Source organism: Martes martes, assembly GCF_963455335.1.
Source record: "Martes martes genome assembly, chromosome: 10".
Classification (NCBI taxonomy): Eukaryota; Metazoa; Chordata; class Mammalia; order Carnivora; family Mustelidae; genus Martes; species Martes martes.
This window is the reverse complement of record NC_137898.1, coordinates 8,639,480-8,658,743: the sequence shown is the minus strand read 5'-3', so window position 1 is coordinate 8,658,743 and position 19,264 is coordinate 8,639,480. Positions and strand designations below refer to the sequence as shown.

The window sequence follows — 19,264 nt, the reverse complement described above, 5'->3', positions numbered from 1 at the left end:
AGGGAGCTGCACGCCAACCCACCCCCACCCCGGCTCTTCCCCTCCCACCCCCCACCGCATCTCAGAAACCAGGGGACCCAAGTCTGTTGAGAGGCCAAGTAACAGGCAGGATGAAAACACCCTTTGGGTTCAGCTTAGCCCTGGGAGCACTGGGTGCCGAAGGCCACAGCTGTCTCGGTGAAGCGGGGAGGCCGGAGAGCAGTTTGAAGATGTATGAGGTTAGACGGTACGAACCCGAGAGGCACCCAACTCCTTTATAAAGTTTAGTTGTGAAGGGAAGAAATTTTGAGACGGTGTGGCCCCTGCGGGGAGATACGGTTCCAAGGGGGGCTGGTTGGTTTGGTTTGTTTTTGTTAAGACAGGAGGTGCGGGAGTTTATTTGATGTGTGCTGAGAAATGAGCCAGGAGAGAGTGACTGTGTGGAGGAGACCTGAGGGGGAAACATTCAAAGGCTGCTTTCCTTTGGACTGGGTGCAGAGCCCCAGTGGTAGGACTGACTTCCTGCTGGGATTGGAGGGAACTCAGGGAACTTAGAGTGACAATGGCGGCCCTTGGTTATGGCCACGCTTTTCGCACGTACATACGACACAGAGCTGTCCAGGGGCCTGGGTCTGGGCCACGGATCAGCGACCCGGGGCAAGCAGGTGGATTGGATCGGGACTGGAGCAGCGCTGGCTTCTGCCTGCAGCGGCTCTGGGCTTGTCTTGTCCTCTGCTCACACGCGTGCTGGGACACGTACATGCCCACAGGGTACTCCCAAGCACAGGACTCGCTATGGACAATATTGCGTCCTTGCCCAAATTCGTATGTTGATGCTCTAGCCTCCAGTGTGATGGTAATTGGAGGTGGGGCCTTTGGAAGGTAACTGGGGATAGATGAGGTCACGGGGGAGGGCATCATGGTGGGACTAGTGTTCTCAGAAGAAGAGACAGCAGAAACCTTGCTTCTCTCTTACTCTCCCCGCCAAGTGAGGACACAATAAGAAAGTGGCCGTCTGCACAGCAGGAGGAGGGCTCCCACCAGAGACTGAGTCTGTTAGCGCCTCGATCTTGAACTTCCCAGTGCCCAGAACTGGGAGAAAGAAATGTTTGCTGTTTACATGGTCTGCCTGTGGCTTGTCGTCGCAACCCGAGCAGACCTGGTGTATACGCAGCTCTGTGCACTTGTACACGTGCACACGGGTTCCCATCAGCCCAGCCTCTCTGTACCCGTGTGCCCATCTCTGCATGCGACACGTAAGTCCCAGTGGATGGTTATGCATTGCATGTGTGTGCGTGGCGGCCAGCCCCCTTCTCCCTGCTGCCCCCACTCCTGAGCACGGTGGCCTGAGTTCATTGCCATTTATTGAACGTTTCCATCGAAGGAAGGGGTGGGGAGCAAGAAAAGGAAGCTGTCTTTGTTTAAGATTGAGCCAGGGAGCTGAAGGGGACCTCAGGGGAAGGGGGCTGGGTCAATGGGGGAAGGTGGCCTGTGGGGAAGGGCTGGACAGAAGAATGACGTGGCCTCGGCTGAGGGAGGCTGAGGACAAGGGTGGGGCATGGGAAGGGTCTGTGGTCAAACCTTTGGGCTGGAGCATGGGCCTGCTCAAGGCCTCCCAAGGTGCCCCCAGAGCCCAGAGGCAGGCGAAGACCTGGCTAGGATTCGTTTTGGAAGGGCAGGGAAAGGAGGGCTCTGCTGTCTTCAGCTGGGGTCCCGGCCCGGTCTACAAGGCTGCAGAGGGACCCTCTGGGATGCTTTCTCTGCTTCTGGTTCCTGGTTTGGTTTCTTTGCCCGCCGGGACCTAGGGAAAGAGAGCTCAGGAAAAGCCCCCCATCTGGATCTGCTTCCCCAATGAGGAGTTCCAGTGGGACAAGAGGCAAGGGACTGACCAGTTTTCCACGTCTTCGATAGTCTCTGGCAAGGGCCGATTGAGGGTCTCAGGCAGGAAGTAGGCGGCACTGCCTCCAAGGAGGGTGACGGTCCCAAATATAACACTGGGGATGAAGGGTTGCAACTCCCCCGTGATTTTCACCAGTGGGGCCAACATGCTTCCCACACGGGTCCACATGTTGCTTACGCCCATACCTGTTTGCCTTGGGAGAATCCAGGGCACGGATTGGCAGCCTGTGTGGGTCTTAAAGGACAGCTGTGGGACCCCTGGGCAGGGGCGGGAGGATGCCACAATCCCACCTGACCCCGTATCCTTTGGCTGGGTCAGCCCCAAGCCCAGCACCTACCGGATGACCGTGGGGTATAGCTCAGTCGTGTAGAGGAAGAGGCAGCTGAAGGAGCTGGACAGGCAGCCCTTCCCAAACACAGCCAGGACTGTCCTCAGAGTTGGCAAGTCTACAGAGGGAAGAAAAGGCGATGGGTCTTTGCCTCAGAAGCACCTGAGTGTTTCCTCTCCTCTCCCTTTTTGCTTTGGCTGCTGGAAAGCTCAGATCTAATTTAAATTTGAGTAATAGCCCCTCTGCTGTTTCTAGTGTTTTGCGGGCTGTCCTGCTGCATTCGTGTTTTCCCCTGGCTCTGATTCCCTTCTTCCATATTTTGTTGTGTATATGCTGGTCCTAAAATAGCTCACGTTCCTTTGGGAGGATACGGGTGTATCAACACACAAACGTCTATATAAACATGGCTTTTCCAAGGTCGTGGTGGGAGTAGGTTGTGGGGTCTCCCCTGAGCGCTGAGCTCCGTGGTTTTCCCATGCCAGCTCGTCTTCCGCTCAGCGATGTCAGCAGGCCATGCTCCATCCCAGAGTGATCCCTCACACTGGCCAGACACCAACATACTTTGCCCAGGCTGGGTCAGATCTGGAAAGGAGCTTTGGTATCATCTAGCCCAACTGAGTCATTTTCTAGATGAGAACCGTGAGCCCCAGAGAGTTCAGGGACCTGCTCAAGGTAACACAGAGAATTAGGGGAAGAGCCAGCAGAATTGGGATCCTAGGCACCCCACTTCCCAGTCTGCGGCAGCCTGTGTTGCCCACGGACACGTTGGGCTGCTTTCAGAGGGCTCTGGCTTAGTCCTGGCTTCTCACCTGAGGGCACAAAGATGATAGCCAGGATGGACCCTCCTGCCAGGAGTAGAGCACCCGCCTGGGTGATGTGTCGGCCCAGATGGTTTATGGAGAGGACGGTGATGAACTTGGCCGGGATGTCGACCCCACCAAAGATGAGCTGGAGGACGTAGAGGTTGACTCCAAAATCTTCCACACTCATAGCCAGACTGTAGTAGCCAAAACCAGTGGAAAACCTGAGGGGAAGAGAGTGATTGGTTGGTGCCTGCCGCCAGACTGGGGTCTCTCCCCACGCTGGTCATGGGGTCATCGGGAAGATGAATAGTTTCATTTCTTATCCCAGCCACAGCTGATCAGTACAGGCTGCTGGAGAGTCTCTGAGCTCTCTGAGATTGTGTCAGGGCTCAGTGCTGGGATGGATTCGTTATGTCTGACAAGGGCATGGTCTAGGGTGTGGTGGCAAAGATCCATATAATTGACTCCAGAGAATATCAGGACTGGCGAGACTCTGGGAGGCCAAAGGAGGTAGGAGATGGTCTCTCTTGGTTGTGTAATAGTTGAACATCTAGAATGGGAGAGGTGAGAGTCAAGCTGTGTGCCTGGGTCAGATGCTCCCTCTCAGAATCGTGGGATCTCTCTTGAAGTCCCTGGACACATGGACCCTATTCATGTGGAGATAAAGGAGGGTCTCTGAACCAGGTCATGGAGAGGGCTTTGCAGGAGCTGTAGAACGTCAGACAGAAGAGACGACTTGGAGAAGCCTGATTTCTGTCTTCAGGCCGAGAGGGCCAGCCTTGCTCTGTATGGTCCCAGAGGGCAGAACTGGGCCAGTGGGGGCAGTGATGGAGAGGCAGAGAATGGGGTGATTGCCATGGCAGGGATGGGAGCCGTGAGTGGGGAAGGGGTTTGGAGTATTTGCCTTGTGGGTGGGGTGGGCATGACCTGACGGGGAAGCAGACGCTGATGGCTGGGACTAGGTGTGTGGCTGGGACACAGGAGATTTATTTCCAGGGTTGGGGCTGGGCTGCGGCAGCCCAGGGAGGGGATCTCTTGACTCCTCTTGCAAGTACCCTAGGCCTTCCCCTTTGGAGAACCTGCTGGAAGCCTGGTTCATCGCTCCTGTTTGGCAGAGATGCGCAGGTGTGAGCAACGAGGGGGGGTGTGTTACCAGGCCAGAGAAAGACAGAAGGTCACACGGCGCAGGTTGGGTGTCCGGAAGAGGTCAGCTATGCTGTACTTGGCCTTGGCCAAGGAGATCTCCTTCTGCATGCTGAATTTGAGCTCCTTGGGGCAGAGGAAAGAGAGGGGTGCCGTTAGTGATTGGCTGGTGGGCAGGAGGAAGGAGGGAGGGAGGTGCAGGCCTGGTGTCTCTAGAAGACTTTTCTTGGGGCATTGGATGTGATGTTGGCTTGGGATCAGGGAAGCAGAGGCAAGAGGAGGGTTCCTGGTCCAGACTATAATCCCTCTTGGCTCCTACCTCCACGCTGAGTTTCTCTCCTTCTTCCTTCCTGCCGTTGAGGGCGGCCATCCACCGGAGTATTTTCAGGGCCTTTGAGAATTTTCCAGAGAGGACCACCCAGCGTACAGACTCTGGTATCCACCTGGGTGCCAGAACCAAGTCACAGTGACTGCCCCCACGCCAGAGCCTTTTTGGTGGGGCCAGAAGAACCCCAACATCAACAGGGCCCAGGGCAGGAGGTCCAGAAACCCAAGCTGTTTTACTGCAGATTTCATGGAATTTAAACTTGGCCAAGCTTTGCACCTGGGCTGCCTGCTGCCAGCACAAATTCTAGCATTCTCTTCTTCCCCTTCCAGAAGAGCCTTTCCTCTGCCCCCTACCTGGGCTACTTGTTATCGTTGGGTATCTTCCTTAGCTAGGAGCCTTGGGCCTGGGCCAAGGCAGGTGGATCCTGGGGAAGGGACGGCATGTTCAAGGCTAGACAGCTGGACGTTCCTGCATATCCTCCTCCCTAGCCCTTCTTGGGCCACCTCCCAGGGTGAAGAAGGGGCAGGGCTTCGGTCCTGGGGCAGCTTGAGAAGGTGGCTCAGGTTAGGGTTATGGCCTAGGGGACGGGTTTGAGGCAAAGGACCAATTCTGCTGGAGTAGGAGCACAGCATGAGGTCCTGGGATCTGCGAGCGGGAAGCCAACCTCACTTTCCCCACCTCCAGGCTGTACTTCTGGGCTTGGTTCGCCCTGAGCAGACCCTGAGTGTCACTAGGCAAAGAGAAATAGAGGAGAAGGAGGTGTGGGGAAGAAGGAATGATATTTTAAAAAGCCCTGTCTGAGGGGTGTCAGCTGTGGCTGTGGCCACCATAGGCACCCAGGACCAGACTCCGTCGTCTTCTCCCCGACAATAGGAACAGTCGCTCCCCATCAGTGAGCCTTCCTGTGGACCAGGCCCCCATGACCCTGGATGACGGGCGCTACTATCTTCATTTTGCCTAGGAAAATCTCGGGGCTCAGAGTGGGTGAGGCTTGTCTCAAGTCCAGGGAGAAGGGGCCTGAGCTCTCAACTGTTCTCTGCTGACGCTCTGCTGCTCTTTGCTCCCTGTCTTCTCCCATCCCAGGCTGTGAACATTTCCGGGCTCTACCCTGGACCCTTGGACCACCTGTCCATCCCCTTCTATAAGATTCTACTCTCATTTTCAAATGGAGATCTGTCCCTCTTCTATGTCTTTTTGTGTAACCCTGGGGGATGGCTTCACTTCTCTGAGCCTCTGTTCCCTCATCTGTCAAATGGGACAGTGATGCCTCCTTCACACATAGATGTCATGAGGATCGGGATGATTTAAGGGGACGCCTAGAACGGGGCCTTGCACACAGGAAGCGCTCAGTAAAGTGTCCCTCTGTGTCAGTTAAGCACCCGACCCTGGATCCCAGCTCATATCTTGATCTCAGGATCCTGAGTTCAAGCTCCACACTGGGCTCCACGCCCAGCATGGAGCCTACTTAAAAAACAGAAAACAAGTGACATTTTGGAGTTTCAGTTCCTGTTTTCAACATGTCCTTAGCTGTGATGTGATGATAGTGAGCCCTTGAGCTATTTGGGGTCTTTGGTCCCAGATACATCGATTCTCCCAGTTCCCCAGTTTGGGCTTTCCTCTCCTTTCTACCTCAAATCTAGAAGTCCCCAAATCCTGTGGATTTGTCCTTCAAAATGCTTCTCAAACTTGTTCCTGAGGCTCCTCCTGCCCACACAGTCATGTGTCTCCTCTCATCTCCACCCACTTAGGTCTGTCCTTGGGTCACAAACAGAAGCTCGGGCAGGCCTTTCGACACCACAGACACGTTCATTCTTTCTCCCTCCACACGAAGCCAAGGCTCCTTGGTTTTCTGTTCTGTCCACAGCCTGGCCCTGTGCCTCTCAGCTTGGCCCCTTCCTCCACTGAGTGCCCCCCAGACACCTGGTCCTGCCGCACACCTTTGTGGATTAATTCCTTCTCCCGGGAATGCCCTTCCCAAATCTGGGACAGAGGTGTCCTGGGAGAGAGTCCGCCAGCCTGGTCAGACATGGTCTCCCCCTGTTTGGTCCCCGCGGGCATTAAGGGAGGAGATGAAGAGGAGAGGGCCACATACCAGGACAACAGGAAGAAGACGAAGAAGGGAATGGACACAGTTAACTGTAGCCAGCGCCACTGGGGGATGGCATAGGCCAAGCCAGGCAGAATGAACTGGCCACAGGTATAGAAGTAACCCATTAAAGTTGACATGATGGCCCGCATCTGGATGGAGACGCACTCGACATCTGCAGGAGGAGCCCAAGGACCAGATTAAGATTGTGCTGGGCCTTGGGCCACCTCCCGATGGAGGGGCACCAGCTCCTGCCCACCATCCCATCAGCTGCTTGACCTGACCTTGATCCCAAGGTTTCATTGTCCCCATTTTACAGATGCTGTGACTAAGGCTCAAGAAGGTAGGACTCAAACTTAGGTCTGTCTGACTTCCAAGCCCACACACTTTATTTTTTTTTTAATTATTTTTAAGTAATCTCTATGCCCAACATGGGGCTCGAACTCACAATCCTGAGATCGAGTCACATGCTCTATCAGCTGAGCCAGCCAGGCAACCCATCCCCCCACCTCTAAGCCCACACTCTTGACTGTCTCTCCAAAGGCAAATGACTTCCCTCATTTTGCTTCAATGTCCTTATCTGTAAAATTAGGACAACAGTGTGGCTTCCTTGTGTGTGTGGACGGAATGGGATGGTGTTCCCCCCTCCACCCCAGAGTGTTTGGCCCGGGGTGGGGGTGGGGTCTTTGTTGTTGATTGCTGTTGTCCTTACGCTCAGAGGGAGCCTCTGAGATCCTGAGAGGGGCAGCACCTTAGGTGACCAAGGTCATAGGGAACCTGCATTGAGCCAGGCCCTTGGCTTCAGGCTGGGGTCCCCCGACTCCTGCTCCCCTGCTCCTTCCCCCTGTGGCTTACTCAAGATGGTGGTACTCAGGACAATGCCTGAGATACTCCAGCCGCTCAGGAAGCGGAAGACCGTGTAGATGGAGAGGTTGGGGCTGAAGGCTGCGCCGGAACCGCTGGCCGCCAGCAGCAGGTAGCTGCAGGTCAGGATGGGCTTGCGGCCAAACCTGGAGCTCAAAGGAGAGGAAGGACCAGGTTAGCCACAGCGAGCTAGATGAGACGTGACTCTGCAGGTCTCAGGGCAAAGGGTCGGACCCCCCACCTCCCCAAGGGCTGGGCAGGGCATGTAATCCCCTCTTTAGACAGAGCCTGACTGGTAATTGCTATTTTGTTGAAGGTTTGCAGTTACAGCTTCAAGTTAATGAGTGATCGCCTCCCCCGCCCCAGCTCAGTGGCCTGAGCAGAGGTCAAGGGACTTCCCATCTCCAAAGAGTCCATGCACCCGCCTCCACGGCCACACAGCCTCTATACCGTGTCTGAAAACCTCAAGGCTTTCCCCCAGGGTCTGAGGAGGTGGGAAGACTCAGGTTGTGAGGGCTTTGGGGCAGAGAGAAGGCTGTACCCCAGCAGGATTGGGACTTGCCCAAGGCCACAGACCAGGGACGGTCCTTCCTGCTTCCCCCAGCTCTTTGCCTCTTTGGAGGCAGTGCATAGGTGGTCAGAGTGAGGTGGGATGTCCCCGTAGGTTGTGCCGCCTCCCCTCCAGAGGCCCCCGTGTCTCACCTGTCTGACAGGTCTCCCAGCACGATCCCCCCAATCAGTGTCCCCGCCATGAAGACAGACTGGGCCACCTCTTTCAGTCTTCTGGAGTCACACACCAAGTCCCACTGCACAGGAGAAAGGTCATGCCAGCCTGGCTTGGTCCAGACCGGCCCTCCCAGCCAAGCTCTGCCTGAGCTCCATGGTGCCCGCCCGCTCCTGGCGTCCTCACCAGCCTTCCCCGAACCTGGACCCCACTCCCAGGCACCAGCTCTGCGTTCAGCCCAGCCCGGGGCTCCTTGGGTCTGCCTGTGGCTCTTTGGGTCCCTGACCCCTGGGGTGCAATGACAGTTCCTCTCCAGTGTATGTGGCCCATCACTTAGCTGTCACTTCCAGGTATGTTCTCAACTCCTGCCCTCATCCCCTCCAAGCTCGCCTGCGCCCCGTGCTGCAAGGTCAGGCTGGCCTGCAGCTTAGCTCTCTCCCTCTCCTCCATGCGGACACTGCTCTATGGTTGACACCTGGCTCCATCCCACATCTGTCTTTGTCTCTGAGATCTCTCCTTCAGGTCCACATTTACTTCCGGTCCTCCCTTCCCTTCTAAGCTGAATCTTTTTTTTTTTTTTTTTAATTTTATTTATTTGACAGAGGAAAGATCACAAGTAGGCAGAGAGGCAGGCAGAGAGAGAGGAGGAAGCAGGCTCCCCGCTGAGCAGAGAGCCCGATGTGGGGCTCGATCCCAGGACCCTGGGATCATGACCTGAGCCAAAGGCAGAGGCTTTAACCCACTGAGCCACCCAGGTGCCCCTAAGCTGAATCTTTTGAAAGAGAAGCTATACTTGCTCTCAGCCTGGCCTCATCTTCTGCTCATTGCTCCAGTCCACCCCAACCACTCCACTGACACTGTGCTCACCAGAGTCGCCCGTGATGTCCTTTTCACTAAGCGCCCTGGAACCTCCTGCAGCCTGGCCTGCCCTGACTTTCCGCAGCCCCTGACGTTGCAGATGTTGACCTCTCCCTTCCTCGGGTCTTTCTCTCCCTATTTACCACTCCTCCTCTTCCTCCATGGGCTCCTTTCTCTCTTAAAGATCTCTCTCTTAAAGCTCTTTCTGGATCTTTCTCTCTTTTTATCCACTTTCCTGAGTGGAGCATCACCTGCTCCTATGGCTTCAGTTTCTATTTTATGAGGAAGACTCCAACCCGTATCTTCAGCCCAACCTCTCTTCTGGCCTTGAGAACAGTCAGTTCAGCTGCCTTCTTGAAAATTCTACCTCGATGATGTCTCACGGTCACCTCAGAGTCAATAAGACTTGTCACCCACTGTCCGTGGGCTGGGAGCCTGTCCTTTGCCTCATCTTCTCCAGTGCATCCCCACGCCATCCTCCAGTTTCTAACTTTTGAATATTTCTGGAATCTGGGTTCTTCTATCTCTACTACTATCTTAGTGCAAGATTAATAATGATGGCCGATTTTTATGGAGGGCTTACTATGCACCAGGCACTGCTGTAAGGAAACACTTCCCAAGCTTTAACTTCTTCAATCCCCATAACAACCTTATGACGGGGCATGACTACTGTCATCATCCCCATTCTATAGATAAAGAGACTGAGGCCTGCTGATGATCACTGTGGCGATCTTCAGACAGGTCCCCCAGCCTTCGATTTCAGTTCCTCCTGTCCTTGCTTCCCCTGCTAACCTGAATGGCTTCCTAAAACCCCTCTCAGGTCAGGTTCCTGTCTTGCCTAAGGGACTCCCTGATTCCTCCTGCCCTTTGGGTAAGGAGAAAGCTCTGTTAACAGATTTAGAAAGCCCTCATGCTCTGGCCTCTGCCTACCTGTCTGGCCTAATCTCTGCTAATTCCCAACACGCACCCTTTGTCTAGCCATCCTGAACTACTTGTGTAATGAAGTGGAGAATTTTATTCAGTAGAAGTGCCTCACAAGAATGTTTTGGAAGTGAAACAGTGTGGGCGAGAAACCATACCTCCCAGGGAGCCCTGTCCATATTCCTCTGCTGGAAGTGAGGGGGTTGGGGTGGACGAAGACTCCAGGTCAGCTGTCTCCAGGCAGCCCAGCAAACCCAATGGGCTCTGCTGGCTGAGAAGGGAAGCTGCAGGGTATGTGTGTGGCATGATGGGAGGGTAAAGGGTGAAGGAGGAAGTGAGGGGTGTGAGGAGGAGTACACTAGAGGGTGTCTGGAGAAACTTCTGGTACATTGTGGCATGCTGTGGAAAACTGCTTTAGGAAAATCTGAAGTAAAGACCTAGCGCCCAGCTAGTTTCATTCACACCCCCACCCCTTTGACAGTAAGCACATTTCTCAGGTGACCCAGTCTCTGAGTGGGTCATGTTCTTGACAGTGCAATGGAGCGGAAGAAATGCTTATTACTTCCATCTCATTTGATTAAGGGAGAAGCCTTGGTCTGGACTTGAATGCCTCCTCCATTCCTGTTGATGGGAATGGTGACAACTAGAACGACTCAGGAAGCCGTGTGTTGAAGATGGCAAAGCTGCTGTTAGTCTGGGTCCCTGAATGACCCTATGGAGCAGAGTCACCCATCGACCTGAAATTCCCACCTTAGAACTCTTGCATGAGAAAGAGAACCACGTCTATGACCTGCAAACCATTGAATTATCATTGACTCTTTTTGTTATGGCAACATAGTCTATCCTGATACATCCCACCAGAAGTTGCAGATGGAAACTTGATTTCCCTCCCCCCAACCTCCATGTTATTTAGTGTCTCAAGAACAAATCTTTCTGCTTGGATCCTGAGAGGGTCAATGTCAGACCCATTTGGATTAGTTTAAGGCTGTTGCCCTTCTCTACGGTCTGAGACCAGACCTGCCGTGTCTTGGTTTCTACCATACTACTTGCGGTGAGGTATGCATTAGAATAACGGTCACGAGCCAGTTTCTACTTGAAAGCTGAGCCATGTAAGGAAATACCATTCCTAGAATGGGCTTTGACTCATGTTTAAAACACGCCCGAATCCTTATAATGGCCCATAAATTGCTGCAGGATGAGCAGACTTATCCCTGTTCCCTCTCTGCTCTCATTGGCTACTACATGTCCTCCACGGACTCCCCTGGAGTTGGTCGTCCTGCTTAGGCCCCTCAGAATCTTGGCATATGGCATTTTCTCCACCTGGAAAGTTCTCCCTTCAGAGAGCCACTTGGCTTGCTCCTCCACCTCTCGCAGATCTTTGCGCAAACATCATCTTCTCAACGAGAACCTTGTTGACCACTCTATTTAAAATCGTAACTCCCAGTCTACATTACTCCACCCCACTTTATTTTCTCGATAGCATTTGTACCATGAGCTATACCACATAGTTCCTTTTTGTGTGTTTGTTTCTCCCTTAAGACCATCATCTTGATAAGGGTACAGTGTTTCGTCTGTTTTGGTCACAACTGTACTTCCCTTGCTTAGCACGGTGCCTGGCACATAGTAGGCATTCAGTAAATACCGGTGGGATTGAAGGAGTGCGCATTCCACAGGAAGAACACAGAGAGGGAGAACCTTAGTGGTTAAGATATGCTGATGTTGAAATGAGAGGTCATATGGTCCACACTCCAGATACCACCTGGAGGAGAGTTTTGCTTTGTCACAACGAGTGTATGTCAGAATGGAGAGTGTCTAGGCTATAAACATAGGATGTATAATGACATGTTAGCAGGAAGGACTGAAAAACTTCGCAATCAGGCTGGAAAAACGTCTATGGCAAACTGTCTACTAGGGAATGGTGAAATGAGGGTTTAAAGCTTAGAAGAAGAGCTTTGTGGTTAGACATGAAAAAAATCTTGGGTTTCAAATGCACACTTCGTTGTTCCCAGAGATTTCATGGTTAATAAAACTCATCAGAGCTGATGATAAAACTGTGGCCAGGGTTGCCCTGCAGATCAGCACAAATCCATGGGGCTCGGATCCGGAACGTGTAACTGCTATGGGTTGAATTGGTCCTGTGAAAAGTTAGTCTGGAGTTCTAACCCCTAGTGCCTCAGCATGTGACCTTATTTGAAAATCGCATGTGGCAGATATAATTAGTGAAGATGAGGCCATCCTGGGGTAGGTCTGGGCCCTTAACCCTCTGTGACTGGTGTTCTTGTAAGAAGAGAAGTTACAGACACATAGGGAGGACGTCTTGGACAATGGAAGCAGAGATTGGATAAGCCAAGGGACACCAAGCCTCACGGACAATCATTAGAAATTAGAAGAGGCAAGAAAGGAGTCCTCCCTAGAGCCTTGGGAGAGAGCATCCCTACACCTTGATTTTGGACTTTTGATCTCAGAGCTGTGAGACAATAGATTTCTATTATTTTAAGCCACCCTGTTTGTGGTACTTTGATATGGAAATTCTAGGAAACAGATACACTGTGTGATTCCTGCATGTTTGAAGTACCTGTGGGCTTGGTAGGTGGGGATGGGAAGGGGATTGGGGATGGGAGAGTCTGGCCATGAGGGAACCAGAAATAGAGAGAACTGGAGAGATTTTTAAAGGCATCCTGGAATTCTAGGGGGAGGGAAGACACCTAGAGACATTTGGGGCATGCTTCTGTGTGGTTAGCTGTATAAGACCCTTGAGAAGGTTGAAGGTTCGGTTAGTCTCAAAGGGGTTGAGGGTGTGTGGTTTATATTCCTTTGACTTTGACTCCATGCACAGACCGGGCCACATGTGGTCTGTGGTTTTAGTCGGGTTACACCGTGTGTGTTCCTCTCTGCCTTTGAGCTTGTCATCATGTCCTTGTTCCCGTTGTGTTGCCAGACCTTCAGGCCCTGGAGACAGGACAGGAAAACTCAAGGCCCAGAGAGGAATCGGAGGGGCCCACTTGGACCCCCACACCGAGCTGGGCACCCACAGGACTGAGGTTCAGTAGTGTGGGAGCTGCGGGCCACAGCTCCCCTCCAGGGAACCCAGAGCCCACAATCCATGCTCCCCACACTTGCCAGACTTGAAAGAAAGGCCTTTGTTTCCTCTTAATGTCCTAGTAAAGCTCTTTCTGAAAAATTCCAACCTTATCTCTGCGGAACTCAGAGAAAGGAATGTGTGGTCGCCTCTGCCAGGAAGGCTTAGGGGATCAGTGGGGGAGGGAGTCTCCCTCCACTCTGGCTGGACCCTGCCCTGTGCTCACTCCCATCCCGGCCAATAGTCCTCCCCACCTGTGCCTCCTGTTATCCTGTTATCCCTGTTATCCTGTTATACAGATGCAGGGACTGAGGTGGAGAGGGGGGCTGATGCCCCAAGTCACTGGCTGTGAGAGTTGAGCCAGGACCCACACCCAGGCTTGCTGTTTCCACGAGGGAAGGGCTTGGTGAAAGCCGTGGAGTGTGGCAAAGCCCCCCAGGGGAGCTGGGAAGTGCTGTGACAGCTGATTCCCCTTTTCCTGGAGGTCCCCCTGCTCTTCTGGTGGGGACAACCCCTCTAATCTCAGGATACCTCTATCAGCCATAATAATGAGGGCAACAGCCACAGAGGCCACAGACATTAACTGAAGGCTCCACAGGGCCTTGCGTGGTCTCCTGTCGGGCTCACCCTTGCTCTGTTCTTCCGTTTTACGGATGAGCAAACCAAGACTTCTGGCCTCATGAGATTCCTAGTACAGGGCAGAGTCAGGATGTGAACTCTGTTGCTTGACCCTGGATCACGAGCACACGCTGTTGGTCAGGGGGGTGGCCCCTGGCCTCTGCTAACTAGGTTCATTGAGCCAGGTGCCAGGTGCCACACACCCTTACTACCACCTTCCGCACAGGGGCTGGCACATCCAGACCCTGCCTCCACTCCAGAGACCCACCTCTACGTAAGACCCGGCTACGGTTTTACCCCCACCCCATGGGGAACTGAACCCCGCTCGCCCCACCACAGGCAGGTAGAGGACAGATTTGCCCCAGATGGAGCTGCCAACAGAAAAATCACTGTGCTGGTAACCAGCAAATCGCTGGGTCTGGCCACTGACATTTTCCCAGCTGGCAGGGACCCCTTGCTGAGCCAGAGAGCCAGGCCGACCCAGAAAATGGTACAGTACCCTGAGGACTGGTGAACCCCTGCGTTTGTCGGGATGCAGATTCCCCCCCACTTCCCCCCAAGGGCTGGAATGGCGTCTGGGCACTTGGCTGACACAGACGTGAATGGACGCTTGACCAAGGACAAGCCCTGCAACCTCTGTTCTTGGCCAGGCTCCCTGGAGGGGAAGCCAGTTGCCAGCAGTCAGCAGGATCCGAGACCCCCTGAGGGCTCTGCCAGGCACGGCCTTTGTTCAGCATCCGCTGAGCACTTCCTGTGCTCCTGGCGCAGGGATGCGAAAGATGGGTTGGAGGGGCACCTAGGTGGCGCCGTAGGTTAAGCGTCTGAGTCTTGGTTTCCGTTCAGGTTGTGATCTCAGGGTTGTGAGATCCAGCCCTGCGTTGGGCTCTGCACTCAGCCTAGAGTCTGCTTGAGTTTCTCTCTCCTTCTCCCCCTGCCCCTCCCAATCATGCTCTCTCTCAAAATAAATAAATCTTAAGGGGGGGAAAAAAAAGGATGGGTTGGGTCCTACCTTCCCTGTCCAGGAGGAAGCCACCAGTCAGGGAGGGGGCTCTGTGAACAGCAGCCTCCTGGGGCCACAGGGTGCTCGGTCAGAGGGACCGACTGTGGATGGGGTTATGCAGCCTTAAGGAGCCCCATTGCCTGCCCTGCTTCATGTCCCAGCTCCACCATTGATGAAACGTGGTGGTGCCGTAGGCTGGGGGGGGGGCGGGGACCTGTGCCTTTGTTTCCTCATCTGTACTAATGGGACAATTAAGGTGCCAGCCTCAGGGTTGTTGTGAAGATTGAAGGGGTTAATAAAGGCCAGCCCTGGGGCATGGGGAAAGCCCATAGTCAGGTGTGGCGATGATGGTTACGTCACTGCTTCCTGCCTGATTGTTGTCTCTCCATCTAGCTTCCGTGTTTTCAGAGGACAGAGATGGTGGCTTTCTCTCCTCCTCTCTGATTTCCGTGACAGCATGTCACCCATACATTTGGAAATTTCATAGTATCGAGGCATCTTTGACTCCCTCCCCGCTCCTCACCTCCACGTCCATTGTGTCCCCAAGTCCCATGGATTCTGACTCCCTAAACTCTCTGGTATCTATTCCCACTCTCCCTTCCACTTGTCCGCATTTCCCTGGATCCTTGTGGTGAACTGCTAACAGGTCTCCCTACCCCTAGACTAGAACTCTCCACCAGCCACTCTCCGTCCTGCCATCAGAGGGAGGGTGATCTGAACACACCCCTCTCCTGTTCAACACCCTTTGAGGGCTCTCTGCTGTCTTGGGACAGAGGCTACACCCTCTCCTTAGCATCCAAGCTGGGCGGCCTCTTCTCCAGCCCCATGTCTGGTGGCCTCCATGCTCCACAGCTCGCGCCTCTAGCCTTCCCCTGTCTCTGGCCATCCGGACGGCTTTGTTCTCATCCTGCTTCTGTGACCAAGTGTTTGACCCCTCACACTGTTGCTTTGGCCTGGGGCACACTTGCCGACTTCAACCTGCCTGCTTTCTCTCTCCTGGTCACGCCCAGGGTGGCATCGCTGACTCCAACTGGCCCTTCTGGGCCCCCCCTGCCCGCTCTGGGCCAGGCTCTGTTCTAGCTGCTGGGGATACAGGGAAGCAGCTAGAAATCTCTGTCCCAGGAAGCTTGCGTGTTGCACGCATGGCCAGGGGTCCTCGAGGGATGGCTATGTCTCTTGTTAGAGGTGAGTTCTTGGAGGACAGGAGGGAGCAGGTGGACTGTGACTCTTTGTCCTCAACAGTAGGCATATAGTTGTTAGTAAGTGTTTGTTTGCTGCATTTCGGGCACTGAGCTTGGCCCAGGGGAGAAAAAGCAACTATAATATGACTCAGGGTTACGAGAGTCAGCGAGAGTTAGCTCGGAGCACGGCTCTGGGGCCAGAAGCCCGTGTTAGGATCCTGAATCTGCCCCTTTGCTCGTGGCGCGAACTTGAAGGAGCTCCTTAACCTCCAGGCTTCGGCTTTGCCATCCCATCTGAGAAATGAGCTTATAATACAAACTACCTTACAGCACTGTCAGCAAGGTTAGAAGTGTTAATATCTCTCAAGTGCTTGGAATAGGGCCTGGCATGTAGCAAGCGCTTTATGCATAAATAAATATTCACGGAACACATGAAAAACAGTTATACAGACTAGGAAGTTAGAGAGTCTTGGGTTCAAATCCCACCTCTGCCAGGTCCTAAGCACAGGTATTCCTGGGAAAGTTGTGAACGAGGCTCCGTGTGCTGTCGCCTGGGATTCCGGGAGCCCTCACCTATAGCACGCCTAGCACAGAACCGGCGCAGGGCAAAGCGTTGGAAATGCAGCTCTCCAAGGAGGCAAATGCAACATCCTGCCTCTCGGGGGAGGAGAATGAAAACAGTGGCCTCTCTGTTCCTGGCTCAGATGCCACGCCCCCTCCGGGAAGTCTCCCGGGAATCCCGCTAGAATCCTGCAGTTCCTCCCTCCTTTCTCCTTCCTCCTTCCAACCACCGTGAACCCCTAACCCCCTCTGTGCCTCTTAGGGGCGGGTGTTTGCCTTAAATCCCACTCCCCAAACTGACCAGCTGTGTGATACTGGACCCTCACTTCCCTTCTCTGAGTTTTGGTCTTTTGGATCTGTAAAAGGAGCAAAAATCACGGTCGACAAGATATCCCGCTGAGAATCACAATGTCTGCAAAGCACCAAAATGTGCCTGGCGGTTTGCAAATCCTCCCCAAATGCCCGTTCCTCGTTCTTCTCCCCGCCTCCCCGCACCATGGTCTCCTGACTGGCCCGTCAGTTCATCTGAGGGCGGAGGGCCGGACGTACCTCTGTATCTCTGTATCTCGGTCGTTCCCGGGATGGCAGGTCATAGAATCAGGAAACAAGTAAAGGGTTGAACGTGTGGGAGGTGAACCCAGGTGGAATTCGTAGCGGGAGGGGGGCGGTTGGGAGGTCTGTTCGGGCAACCCTGCCACCCTGGGCCCTGCTCCCTCCTCCACACACCCTCCTGTCTTGGGACCGTCAGGCAAGATGCAACATTTCCCTCCTTCTCCTTGTTGCCTGGTGAACTCTAGAAGGACACTAGCTCAGCTTGAGGGTCACTTCTTCAGGCAACTGTCCCCCCGGGACTGCCCCCCCCACATCCTCACGCCACACATCCCCCCCTGGCCCCCATGTCCAGCCTTAGGCAGCCCTAGTCTAAGGTCACAGCCCTAAGTACTTTGAAGTTGTAAATTTACATTTCTTTATGGGGTCCTTTCCTCGGGCGATGTTGTCCTGCAGGGCTGAGGACCCTGGGTAGCAGGGACAGTGCATTTCTGTGTCCTCAGAGCTTCGCACTGTGTCTGTCCCAGAAATGGGCTGGTGACTCAGAACGTGAAGAAACCAAACTTTCTGGTTCGTCGGCATCTGCACCCAGGTCCTTCCTCTCTGCCTGCCCAGTACCCTGGCCTCCGGTCCCGGCCCCAGGGAGACTAGAGCCCAGACTGTTCTCCCATCCCCGAGCGAATGGAGGAAGAAGGGCCCCCTCTGTGCATACCTCGGTCACAAGGGAGTCCGCGGTGTGGAGGTCATAGACCCAGCCGTCCAGGCATGGCTCGGTGGCCCCCTCGGTGTTGTTGGGCAGGCTGGTGTTGGGCGGATATATGAAACGGAGGCACGTCTCAGGCTTCCCATCCAGGCCCTTGGGGAGCCCCCAGGGCCCGGCAGAGGCGTTGGGGGGCAGGCGACAGTGGTGTGGCGGTGTCGCTGCTGTGAAGATCTGTAGCAGGTAGTGGTTGGCCAGGCCCAGGACTGGGAGGCCCAGCAAGACCATGTTCAGGAACTGGAAGGTGCCCTTGCTGCCCACTCGGTCCATGAGCGCGGAGAAGGCCATGGCGGGGGACAGGATCAAACAGAGCTGCAGGAGGGCACCTGACCAGGGAGAGGTGAGTACGCACTTGAGTTTGGTGTGCATATGCGGACAGGTGTGGGAGCACCGTGGGACAGTGGGCCAGATGCACGTGTGAGCACAGGTGCACGGAAGAGCATGCATATAAACACGTACAGATGTGGGGCTCAGGTGTGTGCGTCCACACGTGGATATGTGAGGACAAACCCAGCAGTGTGTCCAGGCACAGGACCGCGGGTGCGGCGTGTGTCCAGGTGTGTGTGTCCATGGGGTGTCTGCTGTGATGTATGTCTTGAGGCTGGGGTGTAAGGTGCCGCTGTGGGAGCTTGGGCATGTGGCTGTGTGTGTAAGTTTGCCTGTGCTCCGTGAGGCTGCTCACACAGGCCACGTGCACGTGTGGCACAGGACAGCTGGGACCCCAGGGCCCTGGTCATGGACATTGGCAATGGGGGCCAGATGGTGGTGGTGGGGGGAGGTGGGGAGGTCCCTGCTCACCCTGAGTGGACACAGGCTTGGAAGAGCCCAGGTCGCCTGCTGGGAAAGTCTCCCCAAGCCCCAAGCCTTCTGGCTCTCCCCAATCCCCAAGCCTTCTGGCTCTCCGCTGTCCTCTGGGGCTGGGTCCACAAGACTGGGGCAGCGGAAGGGGTCCCAGGCAGGTCCCAGAGGGCATAAGGGGCTCGGCCAGTTGCAGTAAGGAAGCAAGGCCAGATCCTGGGGGCTTCTCAGGGGCCTATGGGGGCCGGGGCTTGGGCGGGGGTCCCCATTCCTCCTTACCTGGTAGCTGGTAGGGGCCTGGCTCCCTCCACTGGGGCCGGTGGAATGTGGCTGAAGCCCAGGGTCCGGCAGCAGCTGCTGCACTTGGGGCAGCTCAGCTCCAAGGAGTTGTTTTTGTGCCTGCCCCCAGGGGGACTTATATAAGGCATAAGTTCCCCAGGCTAATGTTTGACTTTCTTCTGAGTATTAATGGTGCTGGCATGGGAGGGCGCTGTGGACACACTGAGCCCTGCCGCTTCAAAGCGCTGCCTCAGCAAAGGCTGGCCGGTGGTGTGGCCGAGCCCAGCAGGGGTGCTGGCCAGACTGAGGGGTAGGTGGTTAGGGCAGGCTGGCCTGAGGATAGTCTGGGAGGGAGTCTGGGTCTGAGTCCGGAGGGCCCCGGGTCATCTCTCTGCGGAGGGTCTGTGGGCCTGGAGCTCAGAACAGCTCTGAGAGGCGTGTTGTGTGTATGGGCAGAAGACAATCTGCCGGGCATCACTTCCCCTGCCTGGTGCCTCCCGAGAAG

The 19,264-nt window shown here is 54.8% G+C and overlaps 1 protein-coding gene across 2 annotated transcripts; it reads right to left on the bottom strand.

The window, feature by feature from the left end:
* Positions 1–1,680: 1,680 nt before the first annotated feature.
* SLC22A8 (solute carrier family 22 member 8) lies at positions 1,681–18,908 on the bottom strand (the record flags this gene model as incomplete). Of its 2 annotated transcripts, XM_080816769.1 has the most annotated exons (11): positions 1,681–1,780; positions 1,869–2,072; positions 2,217–2,325; positions 3,017–3,231; positions 4,164–4,279; positions 4,473–4,596; positions 6,574–6,742; positions 7,423–7,577; positions 8,134–8,237; positions 17,635–18,008; positions 18,760–18,908. In XM_080816769.1, 10 exons carry the CDS (start codon positions 17,968–17,970, stop codon positions 1,681–1,683), a joined length of 1,632 nt encoding a protein of 543 aa, XP_080672895.1. The 2 variants fall into 2 exon arrangements, with proteins under 2 accessions (XP_080672895.1, XP_080672896.1); XM_080816770.1 differs by lacking the exon at positions 18,760–18,908 and having other exon boundaries at positions 1,851–2,072; positions 17,635–17,970.
* Between the last annotated feature and the right edge of the window lie 356 nt (positions 18,909–19,264).